General features: G+C 39.7%; 1 protein-coding gene across 2 annotated transcripts in view; it reads left to right on the plus strand.

Annotated features, from left to right (window-relative positions):
* Positions 1 to 10831, plus strand: part of LOC102231531 (immunoglobulin superfamily DCC subclass member 4) — a 56611-nt gene extending 45780 nt beyond the window's left edge. For both annotated transcript variants that reach the window (XM_023332697.1, XM_023332698.1), the window contains exons 16-20: positions 103 to 237; positions 1178 to 1280; positions 2539 to 2719; positions 2910 to 3038; positions 3628 to 10831. In XM_023332697.1, coding sequence (XP_023188465.1) covers positions 103 to 237; positions 1178 to 1280; positions 2539 to 2719; positions 2910 to 3038; positions 3628 to 4164 — 1085 coding nt within the window. In that variant the 3' untranslated portion in view covers positions 4165 to 10831. The remainder of the gene's footprint in view (positions 1 to 102; positions 238 to 1177; positions 1281 to 2538; positions 2720 to 2909; positions 3039 to 3627) is intronic.
* Positions 10832 to 14327: the final 3496 nt, after the last annotated feature.

Consider the following 14327-nt stretch of genomic DNA (forward strand, 5'->3'; position numbering starts at 1 on the left):
ATGTTCTCTAGTAACGATTGCGCGTTGAAACATGTTCATAGTGGAGATACTGGATGCAGCTGTTTGTGTCACAGCTGGTGTCGCTCATGTTCTCTTTCTCAGGGGGCATCTTTAGTGTGGAGGTCCACGGTTTGTCAGGGGGAACTCGGTACTTCCTTAAAGTGGGAGCTTCCACAAAAGTGGGATCAGGGCCTTTTTCACCCGTTATGGATGTTCAGACTCCCCTGTCCACGTATGGTATGAATATTGCTTCTCTGCTTCAGCTAAACACCCCACAGTCCTGCCCTGCATCACTATCACTGTCACTGCCACATGACCAACCTCCTCCACTCCCCTTCCTGAAACACAAACGGCAACAAGATGGAAACTAAACATTGACCAGTTTTAGTTATCGATAGCGATGCAAATGCTGTCGTGCGTCCTTAGTCTAAGTAAAACTCAAAACTATCTGAGAGTTTGGGGCAAGACTTGAAGTTTAATGTTCAGTTTAATGCTCAATATGTCTGAGTTTGACCTGGTAAATTATAATATTCTTTCCTAGAAACTCTCATGTGTAAAAATTTCACTTATTTGTGAAACAATTGAGAATTGTGCACTTCTTTGTGTTACGGTCTATCACATAAAACATCAATGAGAATGTTTGAATACTTTATGCAAGCATTGAGCTGAATAGAGACTGTCTAACAAACAAAATGGTCTTTCACTTTTCTTTACCTTTAACTTTGAAACTTTTCGAGTGAACAGAAAACACAGAGTAACACTCTTTGCATGTGAATGGAAGTGGAGATGTGTGGGTGGCTGAGTTTTCCTGCCATCTGTTTTTTTTTTTCCTCTTCTGCTAATCCACACTGCCAATATGAATGAATATGAACGAAGGTCTGCTCTCCACAAGTTGAATGCAGCCAAATATCTCGACGATATTAACGTTCCCCTACATGAAAAATAAGTCCATCCTGTCTCAACTGTGCTGATTTCAATTTAGCCATCATTCCAGCCATTGCAGCGTTCCCTAAAGCTAAAATTTAAAAAAAAATGTTTCTAGTGATTTATAAGTCAAATATGAAACTCGGTAGCAGGATCAAATATTTTCTACCTGTCTTCTGTGCTACGTTGTAAAATTTGTATGCTTAGCCTAATAAACATCCTAATTTTTTTTCTGCTTTGCCTGTTTGACCAGAGCTGGACATTCACGCAGTCACAGGCATCATAGTCGGCGTTTGCTTGGGACTTATTTGCATCCTCCTCTGCATGTGTTTCAGCTTTCGAAACGGCAAACCCAGGTCAGTGTTTACACTCTACGCATGTTTTCTATTTTAGCTGCAATTCCTAAGAACGCCCTGAAGGTGGACCTCAATAAACGTTAGTCCAACTAAAAGGGGGATTCAGCTAAAAAAGTGAAACTTCTATATTTGACAGCTCTTTAGAAAGATGTACTAGAAGCATTTCGATACATATGGGTTTTAGTAGATGAAATCATAAAAATCGGTCTCTTCAGAGATTTTAATATTGCATAAGACGGTTATAAAAGCGTTGCTCGGAACGTCAAACAGCTCTGCTCTTCCTCCTGAGTCTGTGATTTTTAAAGTAGAAAAAAAATGTGGGAGATGCTCTTGGTTAGAGCATCAAGTCGGCTCAGATAGCTGATTCTTCTTCTTCCACTTGGGGCTCTTACAGTCTTGTCAGTTTTTCCATTATGTAGATTTCTTCATTAATTCCAGCCAAATCGGTTTAGAGTCTCTGCTTCTCTCTGTCCCAATTTCTCTGTTATTGCAAGTCTTCATTAGAATTTCAACTAAATATGTATTATTCCTGAACAGAAACATTCAAAAGCAAATTATATGCAAGAGTTGTTTTTTTTTTTGTATTACATCTTATCAAAACAGTATTATCTTTGAACATGTCTTGAATATATAATCATGGGTATTATCAATCATTTTACATGTTCATCAGCATAGAAGGCTCCTATGAAAAATGTACTCTTAATTTAGGGGAGTGAGAAAATATATATATATATATGATGTTTTCCATAAGAATTACCTCTACTTTGATATTTTTTCACATACATCGCTATATACCTGTTTATTATTTCAATATTTCCTCCTCTTTCCATCTTTTCTTTTACATTGTCACTTGAGTGAGTATAAGTCTTTGTTAAATCCTGCTAATTGGCATGGGATTGTTGTTGCACAATGAACTAAGACATCGTGAGATCCTCTCTAGTCCGGTGTTTTTATGACTTCTTTATTGTAATAATCTCTTTCTTATAGATATCTAAATAATTCATGATTATTCAAGTCATAGTAATCTCTAATTTCCTGGAAACCTTTTAATCTTCCTCTGTTCTCTAAAGCCCTTCCTGTTGTGACTCCTCCAAAGTGTGAATCGGTGATCTTAAAATGAGTTCAAATGTGCTTGTCACACGATATCCTCTTTAAAGTTTGTAAATCTCGTATTGCCTTTGTATTTTTTGGCGGTCCTGTACCTGCCTCCAGAGTGTTAGTCTCCTTGCCTAACGGTCAGATTCCAACCCCCACACAGAGAGCCGTCTGGAGGCCTGAGCTCCACAGCTGTGACTCCTCAGTGCAGGAAAGGCGGCTGCCCTGCTCCAGCCAGTGTGCCCGAGTGCAGCGATAGCCACGAACTGGAGACACTGATGCCTCCAGGCACCCAGGAGTCGGGTCAGCAGCCAACAAAAGACCCGGAGGAACAGAGTCTGATGGCAAGTTCTAATCCGGGGGGGAAGGAGGACGATGCTCCTGCACCTGAACTGAAGGTCAAAACCTTCAATGGGAGGCGGGGAGGAGGGGGCAAGCCTGTAGCTCTTTACGTAATTTTATTTTTTTGTGTGTGTGTGTCGATGGAGCAACGACTCTCACTTTGATACCTCTGATGTGCTGTTTCTCTCACAGATTGCTTGGAATGGCTCTGTGAGTCATAACTGGGTCAACAGGATCACCCGATACAGAGACACTATAACAGAAGAGTCTCCGGCGCTGACGAACGGAGCGCTCAACATGTTCATCACTGCGCCTGGCACGGTAAAACAACCAGCGATGCACACTGACTTTTGTGTTTCAAACACGAGTCTCTTCCTTTTTGTTAAAGCATGTAAACATTTTTGTTTTCCTCTTTTCAATAAAGAGTTTATGTCTGGGACATGGAGACATATTTTTGCAGCTTCAAAGCAGACAAAAAAATAATGTTTTATTATCAGCATATTCTTTATGATATAAATATTCTTTTTCTTAGTACTCACTTTCTTCTTTAATATTTTTGTCCTTTCTTAGAGAGGTCTGCCTTACCCACTCTATGACTTTATTAATGCCACACATGTTTTGTCACTGGCCATCACAGCAGTAATCCATCCATCCATCCATCCATTTTCTGTTCACCCTTTGTCCCTAATGGGGTCGGGAGGGTTGCTGGTGCCTATCTCCAGCTACGTTCCAGGCGGGAGGCGGGGTACACCCTGGACAGGTCGCCAGTCTGTCGCAGGGCACACAGCAGTAATCTATTTTTTCAATTTATTCATGTGTTTTTTTCTTCATACTGCTTCTTAGTACTAACGCTTCAAGAGAATCACTAACTGAAAGCCCTAAAAATAATAGCAGCCTCATTGTGTTGCAGGAAACAGACGATCATCTCTCCCCGTCTCTGTGCAGTAACCAGGTGGAGGCAGAAGTCATTGTGCACTCTGAGTTGTCAGACCCCCCTGGGAGGGAGAAGGAGGAGGGCAGCGAGCGGGATTCTATCGCTACCCGGGGACCGTCGTTATCAGAGGACGTGTACTCCCCTCTGAGCCGGCCGAGTTCGCCGAGAGAAGAGGCGGAGCACCTCGAAAACCTTTCCGCTCGGGGGACTTTCAGCCCCCCGAGTCTTCCCGCAAGAACATTGGCGGCTCATCACAACAAGGAGGCAGAAGGCGCCAGGCAACAGGAGAACGCCGACAGGGAGCCACAGCCGGACACATGCCTCACCAATGGCTTCCACTCTCCTAAGACTCCGAGGCCCATGCTGAAATCTGAGCATCTGGAAATGGAAGACTCCAGACACTGCCCGTCCGCTGCAGGGAAGGCTATCTCTGCTGGACTACCTTCTGCACCCTTTGTCAGCCCCGGCTTCGTGCACTCTACCTCAGCTGCTCACATATATCTGTGCCCTTAACTTCATCTACGCAGGGACATTTCAGACTTTTTCTTTTTCTTATTTTCCAGGAAGAATCCATGAAAAAATATATTTTTATGCACATTATCACTGGATTTCTTTCTCTTCCTTGCATAGGTACTCTGAATCCATCATTTCACATATGTGTATACTGTATACATAAGAAGACGTGTTTTCTGTAGAGGTCCAGAACTGTTTCAGGTTCTACATCTTTGTGGATTCGTTCCAGATCACAAGAAGAAGACAGGAAAGTTTGAATATAAGCAGAGCAGAACCTGAGTGAAGTCGCCCCTCTCCCCACCTTCTTCAAATCAGACAAAATTGGTGTTTGTGCATCAAAATGTTTTGTTTGTGCCGCTATCAATTTAAAGATATTATGAAATTTTTCCAGACGTCATGAAAGGTCATCCAACAACCCCTACCTTCTTCAAATCAGACAAAATTGGTGTCAATCAACTCGGCTATGTTTGTGCAGCTAAAGTTTTTGTTTATGCTGCTTTGGCTTTGAAGATATTAATGAAAGTTTTAAGGTCAAAAGGTCAGCCAGCCCCCCCTCCGACCTACTTTTACTAAATCAAAATGAAATTAAACTTTTATTAATATCTTCAAAGCCAAAGCAGCACAAACAAAAATCTTTGCAAACCAGCACAAATGTAGTCGAGTTGATTGACACAATTTGAAGAAGGGGGGCTGGGGGTGCTGGCTGACCTTTCATGACCCCTGGAAACATTTCTTAATATCCTTAAAATGATATCGGCACGAACAAAAATTGTTTTGCTGCACAAACGTTTGACACCAAATTTGCCTGATTTGACAAGGTGGTGCGGGGCAACTTCACTCAGGTCAGAGCAGAAGGGAGTGAATTATAGACGGGCTCTTCCTATTGGTGGTGTTCCACTCGGGGAGGACATTACAACAGGAAGTGATGGAGTAATTGGACGGGGTTTCGTCAGCCGTGTCAGGGTGGGTTGCTTTATCAATATCCCCACAATGTGGCATTGAGGAATGACCTTAAAGAGTATTCACTGATGTCAGAGTGCAGAACAGCCACATCCTGTAGTCTCAGGGTCCAAACACTCACACAGGGATTCTAGCTAGCACCAGTCCTGCGTACAAACATTTCCTGAGTGGAGAGTGGAGGGTGCCGCGGGGTTGGGAGGGATCTCGGGTGCCTAAATATTCTAGGTGCATTTATTAACCTCTGTATATTTTCTATTCAGTGCAAGTACAAACCATGTCAGAGTGAACAAGGTTCGGTAGATGTGGAGCCAAATGTCCATTTGGGAGTGTGGGGGGAACTAGGTTTTTACTGGTTATCAGAGTATTGCAACATTGGTTGCATTAAGCTGGAGGGAAAGCAAAGGGGAGATTTTACAGCAATCCATGTGCAGACCACTCTCCTGATTTAGCTCAGCAGGGATGCACCTCTGTGCATACTGATGTCAGAACACTGTTACACAAAAAATTAAAACTCTTCCAACGAGCCTGTTTGGTGGCTCAAAAAGTGTTTGCCCCCTTACAGATTTTTTTTTCTTTTTTTTTTTTTGTCAAAGTTAAATGTTTCAGATGATCAAACAAAATTGAATATCTCACAAACATAATCACAGTAAATACAAAAAGGCTTCTTCTTTTTTTTTTATTAAAATTGATGAATTAAAGTTTAGTGAAAGTCAATTTAGCTCTTTTGGAGGGTTTTCGAATGAATGGCATGTTTGAGGTCACACCACAGCAGGATCTGTGAATACGACACGTGTGATGTCACTTAGCCGAATCCTGTTTTAGCTCAGACATACTAGGAAGCGCACCCTCCAGAACTTTCCAGAGTTTTTTATGTTCCAAAAGGTTGTTGTTGTTGTTTTTCCTTTTCTGAGAGTGGGGTCAGGTCAGTTTGAATTCCTTTTGGCCAGCAGTGGTTTTGGAAATGGCACTCTTGCATGAATTCAAATTTCACCTGGTTTTTCTTATTGTTGGAAGACAAAGATTGACCTTCACTCCTGGGGAAGTTTGCCACCGTGTCATGTTTTGTCCATTTTGTGGATAATGGCTCTGACTGCAATACAAAAGCCTCAGAAATGGCCTTTGAACTCCAACAAGACTGATGGTTGTCAATAACTTTGTAATCTGTTCTTGAATTTATTCGGGCAGGATTTGTTTTTAAAACCATTTATCCTACTTCATGTTGTGGGACAGGTTCTGTTCGACTGATCTTTTGATTCTGCAGTTCTAGCTATAATTTGGCCTGTTAAAGGCCAGTTAATTCATAATAATAATAATAATAATGATAATAAAAAACATCAGACTTCAACAAGTAAGTCCAGATATGTGCAATTGATTTGGTAATCTGAAACATGCCAGACTGACAAAAGGGTAAGAAAAAAAAGGCATCTATAAGGGAGCAAATATTTTTTTAGAGCAAAATCTATGGAAAAATGATCCCAGTTTTTGTATATATATTCATGTGATTTTGAATAAAAACATAAACATGGTGAAATTATTTCTTGTACTTTCGGCCCGATTCATTTTGATGTCATTATTGGTTGGAGCAGTGTTCACAAGGACTGGTGCATCCCTCTTTTCTTTTTTTTTGTCTCAACATCACTACCTCATTTCTTTTCAGAACTATTGTTCTATTTGTTTTACCCTCACTGGCGCCTTTACACGCCAAGTTTTCTAAACTCGTCTGACTTTCAGTGCAAACAGAAAGTGTTGGACAGAGACTCTGCGGTCGTGCTTTTATATCAAAACAAGGAATGTATGTCCTTTTGCCGTTTGTGGATTTTGTCTCTGTGTAAAAGTTCCCTGTTGCATTTTCTGCGCTCGACCAAAAGCCTTCGTCCTCTGTGGCTACTTTGTCAAATCTGAATGTTTGCTTCAGATGTTTTAGTGGATGAGGGCATGAGGCGTTTGGGAGTTTTTGACACTTCTGCAGCTCAACACGTCAATAGTTGCAGCTGGTGTCATTGTTTTGTGCGTTCTGTGACACAGCTTTCAGCTGCTTCCATTCTGCCCTTTGTTATAAAAAGAATTTCTGAAGGCTAGTAACTCTATGATTTGAGAGATTTTTTTTTACTTGGGATGGAAAGAAGGTGGAAACTTTGGTTTGTACGACTGTAAATAGACATTACAACTTACCATCTGTAATTTCTATATGCTAGCAATAAGTTGGTATCTTTTATTTTATTTTTTATTTTTTGGTAACACAAGTTGCTTAGTAGCAAGTATGACCTTCTAAATTAAAATTTGGAAATCTGTAACAATCCACACAGGAATTGTTACCTTTTCAAGAAAATATTGTGAACCTTGTCACTTTTTGACACTTTACAGCCGCACACTTCAGTGTGTTCACCTGGGAAAGTAGATGAGTGGCCAACACTGGTGTATTACATAAATTAAGTGGAAAGACAAATGATTGAAAAGTTGTTTTCTTTTTACCAACAAAATGTGAAAAATATGACATCTGTTCGCATTCAGTCCCCTTTAATCTGATACAGCAAGATAAAGTATACTTGTGGTGTTCCACAAGGACGAGTACTGGGACCACATCTGTTTTGCACATAACTGATTTTCATAGATTATATGACATCCTAATGAAATATTGCCACTGATATATACAGTATATCATATATATCCTTCTGATGTTAACAAATTAGTAAATGGTAAAGTGTGAACTTTAATTTTGTATAAATCCAGCTGTTCCGTGAAGAAAATGACTCAAGGTCAGAAAGAAAGTTCACATATGAATCTAACCGTTTTGCCGTTTCTATTCATAGAACATAAAAAAAAAAAAAAAACATATTGAAATTTGTAGTGTGCCACTTTGTGCTGAGGTGTCACGTAAAATCCCAATTAAATACGGTGAAGTTTGTGGCTGTAATGGCAGAATGTGAGAAAGTTCAAGTTAGTGCTTGTCCTCTTTCCAGTGGTTTTCTAATTAAGCCAGACCTGACGTGGAACCAAGCTTCACCTTTCTCTCCTTTCCCCGTTTCTGCGCGTTTCTGTGCAGCTGCGACAGTCTAACAAGCTCAACCCAAGTTACTGCATGTTCCAGAACCACCTCAGCGTGTTTCCATCAGCAAAACACTGTTTTCTCGAACGCCTCACCTTTGTCATTTCAGATACGGTGTTGGTACATTTCCAAGTCTATTCTTTTTATTTTTTTTGCTTTCCAGTGTATATTTGTGATTGTGTTTTATTTTCTCTGTAGTTAATTTATCGACAGAAATGAATGTTCTCGAGTGCAAGAATGAGGGGATTGTTAAAAAAATAAATGAATATATATATGTATATATACAAAACACGAACTCACGGAAGTACTACTGCAATTGAACAAATCGAAGTGCCAAGCCAGTTTTCATTTGCAGCCGATCTTTGATGTCACGGCAGGTTTGCTTCACTGGCTAACTAAAAAGTAAGCTGTGAGCAAATTGAAGGAATTTGTTCCTTCAGCGAGTAAAACACCTCGTGTTGTGATGATGTGCTCTGTCTGAAGGCTAAGGCAAACCAGTAGAGCCGTGCTTGTGTCGTATTGCCCCTGGAGATTTCAGTAGTGTAAAATCATCCTAAAAAGACTGTATATCACAAAACCATTCCAGCTTTACTCTCAGCCACGATTAGCCATGGAAGATTAGCAAAGGTGCTAAAAGTTCCTATTTTATGTTCCTGAAGGAACATGAATTCACTCCCCTTCTCCCCTCAGTATATTATGAGCAAGTTAAGTCACTGTAGTCGGACCTTTTCCTAAATGCTTTACATAAAGAACTTGTTGAGCATGTTCTCCCCGACTCAGGCATTTTAAGCCTGTTTCTTGACTTGCAGCAGCCTTTATTATCACAGGTAAATATTCCAAACTACAAAACTGATTTTTGAGATAATGAGTCTAGCGGAAAAGGTAGAAAGTATGGAACTGGTCAAGCGGAAATTGTAAAAAAAATAATTTTTTTTAATCATTGATCTGGTTGTAATGAACCCAAAACTATGATGGATCCAGTTGTGAACAGCAAAGGTGTATTCTTAACTTTTAACTTCCAGGAACCTGTTAATATTTCCTTTTCTGTGTTGCCCTCTGATTGGCTACCTATTTGCCTCTTGTTTTTCTTTTTGCATAAATCTTTCCCTCTCATGTTTACTGGAATTGCGGCGACAGCGTAGGTTGTAATGCAGGTGCATCCACGGCATTTCTCACAGGTCTGTTTCCCTGGTGATCGGTTTCAGCTATAGCGGCCATTGACTGAAATCCATGCTGCACAGCAGCCATGCAGAAAATAATCAGACACCTGTAGATATGCTTAACTGCTTCATTCCTTCCGTGATGTCGGTAAAAGCATATGTGTGAACGTTTATTATTTTTGATTTTCACTTTACAACAAAACAAAAACCACTGTGTCGTGTTCTGGCCGACAACCCAAATCTAATGTGAATTTGACCAATTTGACAGAAAAACATCTGTCCAGTAGCTCAATCTATCATTATAAATGTAAAAAAAAAAGGTTATAAGGTGGGTGGATTTCTACATTTTTCAATTTTTCTGTTTTTGTAGCCTGACTGCAGTCATGGTGACTGGGATTCACAGAAAACCTGCCTTCCATATGGAAGCTCTCTCAACAGTTTTATGTCTTCGGTAAACTTTAATTTACTCGCTTTGCTGACGAGAACAATCACATTTTAAGAGAAAAAAAGCAAAAAACCATTACCATCATAACTCAGAGACAGTTTTTACTCATTACAGCCACAAGGTGGCTCTTGACTAGCAATGCAAGTGTGAACAAATGTTGTAGCGAGGAGAATTGGGGATTAAATAACTTCATTTAGTCTGCAGGGGTAATAACTTTATAGCAAAAAAACAAAAACAAGGTTATCGGAGGGAAAAAAGTTTAACTACAGTAGTTAAGACTTCTGATATCTCCTCCACTTTACTCTTCGTACTCCTCTGTTCAGGCTGCCGTTTACTGACAGAAAGTTCTCAACTCAGGTCATCTTTGCAAGAATTTGGTGCCAGCATTAGGAAGCACGCCACCTGTTGCTTGGTGTGGTCATTTTCAAAAGTAAATCAGAGAAGTTCTCGTACGTTTGACGATGATGTCTGTTTTGCACTTCTGATCTCTCCACGCCGTTCTGGCTCTGTACTTTCTGGTGCTTCACTGTGAGCAGATTGTATTATTATTATTGTTATTCTTTCTGCCACTGTCAATATTTCACGCCGCTCCAGGACGGGACCGTCTTGTCTTTTCTGGTTTTTGTGTGCCGACGCTGTCCTGCTTCTCAGTGGGCCACAGCTTTTTATACTCTGCTGCCACGCTCTGCTACTCGCATCAGACGCCTCTGCCACCATGTGCTGACAGCAACCACAGACCATGCTAGCAAATTATAGGAGCACTTAGAAGAGTGGCCACTTTTTAGGGGCTATAATCAACTTTAACCTGTCATATTTACATTTTAAGAAGTGCGATTTTCTTAGCCCATGAGACCGCAGACAGATTACTCACTGTAGGGAAAAGCTGCACTTAAAAAGCTCGGCTTGTTTGGAGAAATCAATCAAAGGATGTGATTTGCTTGTGCTCTGTGGAGATATTTCCTGTGTTGCCACGTGTGCAAATGTAGAAAAAAAAAAAAAATCTCACAACGCCTGAAAACTTGTCTTATGTAAATAAACCTCGACAGTTAAAAGTAATTCGTTCGGTGTGTGCGTATGTTTCTTGAACGCAAAAGGTGCTTTTTGTTGCTCTTGCGCTCTTAGGATATTTACAATTTTCACATCCTGGGTGAAGCTCTCTTGCCATCTTCCCATCAAAGTAAACCTGTGAAAGTAAAGAGTGCGTACGAGAAAAATGACTAAAACGGGGCTGAATGCAAAGGCATGCCACATTTTTCTGACTTTATTTTGTCATGTAAAATCCCACTGGGGTGAAGTTTGTAATTGTAGGATTGCACAACCTCCAAAGTAACGTGAAAGACGTGGGGACTTTCCAGGACTCTATAACTGGGTCAGAATTGGGCAAACAGTGTAGAGGAAAAGTAACAACAAACAAATGATGATTTTGAAATGGCACAAAAAATAATTATTTAAGTTAATTAAGGAATAATATTTAAAACCCCACATCTTGTTTTAACTTGTTTTTTGCCCTAATCAAACCTGAGTTTCGCTGTTCTAAAACATCGCTCTGCAAGATTTAAAATTTTTTTTAAATCAGCTCTCCATGTTAGTCTTAGAATCAGACAAATAGGTAACCAACAAGAAGTTCAAAGTAAAAAATAATAAATTCAATCTTTTTTGGGGGTGATCCGTTAATCCTCGTGTTTAAATCAATAGAAACATATAATGTCTTATTAGGGTTGTGCTATTTATTCAATACAGTATCTTGTTTTTAAATGTCATGTAACAGGCAGAAATGTCAATGTATTTCACTCAGATTTTACGAGACAAAGTATTGTGTATAGATGGGCGGCAGAAGTAACATGATACACGGTTTTCATATTTTATTTATAGGTAAGTATAGATCTGTAGTCAGGCATTATTTATGTTCACTCCCCTAAAATCCATGAATAAAGCGTTGTGCAATCAATTGCCTTCAGAAATTACTTCATTAATAAATATATTCCCATCAGCTTTTTTTTAGAACAGGCCAAAATACTGAAACCAGTCGTTTTGTTTTGTAATCTGAGCTCAGATTTTTTTAAAGTTTTATCTTAAGTTTATTGTCTTAAATTTACTGTCAGGGTTAATAAACTATGTTTTAGTTTTATTCCAGTATATTTTATATGCTATTAGCTGCAGGATTCTGTATCGTATCTAACAAAACATTGTAAAAACAACAACAAAAAAACAACAATGTGCTGTTTGTTACTGCAGGTACATTATATATGACCAGGAGACGGTTTTATAATGTATAAAAGGTCCCAAAAAGCAAAATACAGTAACACTACACAAAAAACAGAACAAATTTCAAAATAAAGATATTGAAATAGAGAAAAAAATATATTCTCACCAGTTCATACCAATCCTTAGTCTTTCAAAATTATTCTGCAATGTTGTTCTTGCAGAATAGTTTCATCTCATTCTCCTATAAAATTGGTGTTTTCTTTTTATAATTTTCCTTTTTTTAAATTTCTCTTAATTTTGAACTTTTTTATATCGTCTTTACTATTGTATTTGAACATTGGAGTAAGGCTAGAAAGGTTAAATGTCAGACCAAAACTCAAACAGACTCAGCTCTTCTCTACATGTAGAAAAAAGAAAATAACAAGAAACGACTCACTTTAAAATTTGACAAGACAAATACTCCTCTCCCCACTATTAAGACTTTTGAGTGATAGGGAAAAAAACAGAACTTCCTCAATTCAAGAAGCATAAATACACAATTAATGAATTTCAGAAATTGTAATTGTTAAGAGTTTACTGTCCCCAATCAATCAATCATACACAAAGTGTGACATCACTGAGGTGAAGCACACTAATACATTTATCAGTCATTTTAGTAACTGACCTGTCAGCTGCTATTTGGACTCGTACTGTAGCTAGGCAACAACAACACCGCTAGCAACAGCAGCGCTTCCTGCTCTGCTCTGCTCCTACATGGCTGTAGGAGTAAACTTTAGAGTAGCCAGCAGGGGGCAGTGTTGTCATTTCTCACTATTTGTTAGGAACGAAGCAACTTAATTTGTGCCACTCCCATGGAAGACCAGAAACAGTTGCGTGAATTCTGGTGTCCTGGATCAGCAACTGCTCTTCAAAATTGTATTTATCCTTTTGTAGGATCAGTGGCTGACAAAAAAGGGATGTTCAAAAAACATTTTATCACAAAAAGAAAAAAAATATACAAGTGTGTTTGTTTGAATAAATGGAGAACTGTAAAAAGAGTATACTCTTTCTACACAACAGAGAGTGTGTAGAAAGGGGAGTTGTTTAAAAAAACAACAACACTGACGTAAGGAGGCGATGACCAGATAAGCCTACAAGAGTTAAGACGGGAGGAATGAGCCGCCATCACAAGCCACAATTCACTCCAGCTGAGTGACAGAGAAATCAGTCTCACTATCTTTAGTGTTAATCACCAATCAAGGCTTTTCTGCAGATCCCTGGGAGGGGTCGAGACATGGCGTTGTGTCCGTAACGTCACGCGTGCACACACTAAGGACCTGGATTTTCGTTTTCTGTTGCACTGTGCCACCCTGAAATTGTTTCCCTCCTTCAGAAACAACGCGGAGTCATCTGGGTTCATATTTCACCTGAGAGACAGGCGAGCGGAGTGCAGGAAGTGAGGTGAGGGCTGTGCTAATGAGGGAGAGCTCGCCGCCTGTGGGGAAATAACCGAGTGAAGATGTTGAAACGGCCCATTCATCCTGCCTCCTCCTGCCTGTGCTACTACAATGGGAACCTCCCCTGGCGAAAGGCACCAGCAGAAAATGAGAGTATCTGGTGATTCTCTCAGAAAGTTGAAGCAAAAATAAACCGGATCTAATTGGACTGTGTTGCATGAGCAGCATTACAGAGCATTCTGTGTCTTACAAATGTATTCAAAGTCCTGGGAACTTTTCAAATGTTGATCACATAGGAGCCACAAACTGTCTGATGTGAATTGTAGGTAGTAGACAAATACATATTTGTGTATAAATGTGAAGCTGAAGGAGAATTGGGGAAAATTTCAGTGACGTAAACTTGTATTCATCCTGCTTTATTCTGGTACTCCAAATTACAGTCGACTACAGAGATGTTCAGAAGTCTCCTAATTAGCAAGGAACATAGTAAAATGGTCAAGGATAAGACTGTGAAGAAGTTTAAAACAGTGCAAAATTATCAAATGTATTCCAAACTCCATATCGCTGCTAAAATGCTTCAAATGAAACACAGGTGGTATACCTACAGACCTACCAAGATATGGCCATCCATCAAACTGGAAGGCTGGGCAAGAAGGGCATTAATTAACCAATTAACCAGAATTTGCTGGGCTCAGATTGGGCAATCAGTTAAAGACAATTAAAGACAAGTTGGGACACCACCTGATTCATCAGGAATAAATAAGCAAAACACCTTTTAGTCTACTCAGGATTTTGTTCACTAGGTACCATCTGGTGGTAACTATATGAACAGTAGTCACAGTGAATCTGTGCCCAGGCGTTCCCAAACAGCAAACACTGCCCACGTTCAAACAGAACTTCTCTTTGAAACA

The sequence above is a fragment of the Xiphophorus maculatus genome, chromosome 4, assembly GCF_002775205.1.
Source record: "Xiphophorus maculatus strain JP 163 A chromosome 4, X_maculatus-5.0-male, whole genome shotgun sequence".
Classification (NCBI taxonomy): Eukaryota; Metazoa; Chordata; class Actinopteri; order Cyprinodontiformes; family Poeciliidae; genus Xiphophorus; species Xiphophorus maculatus.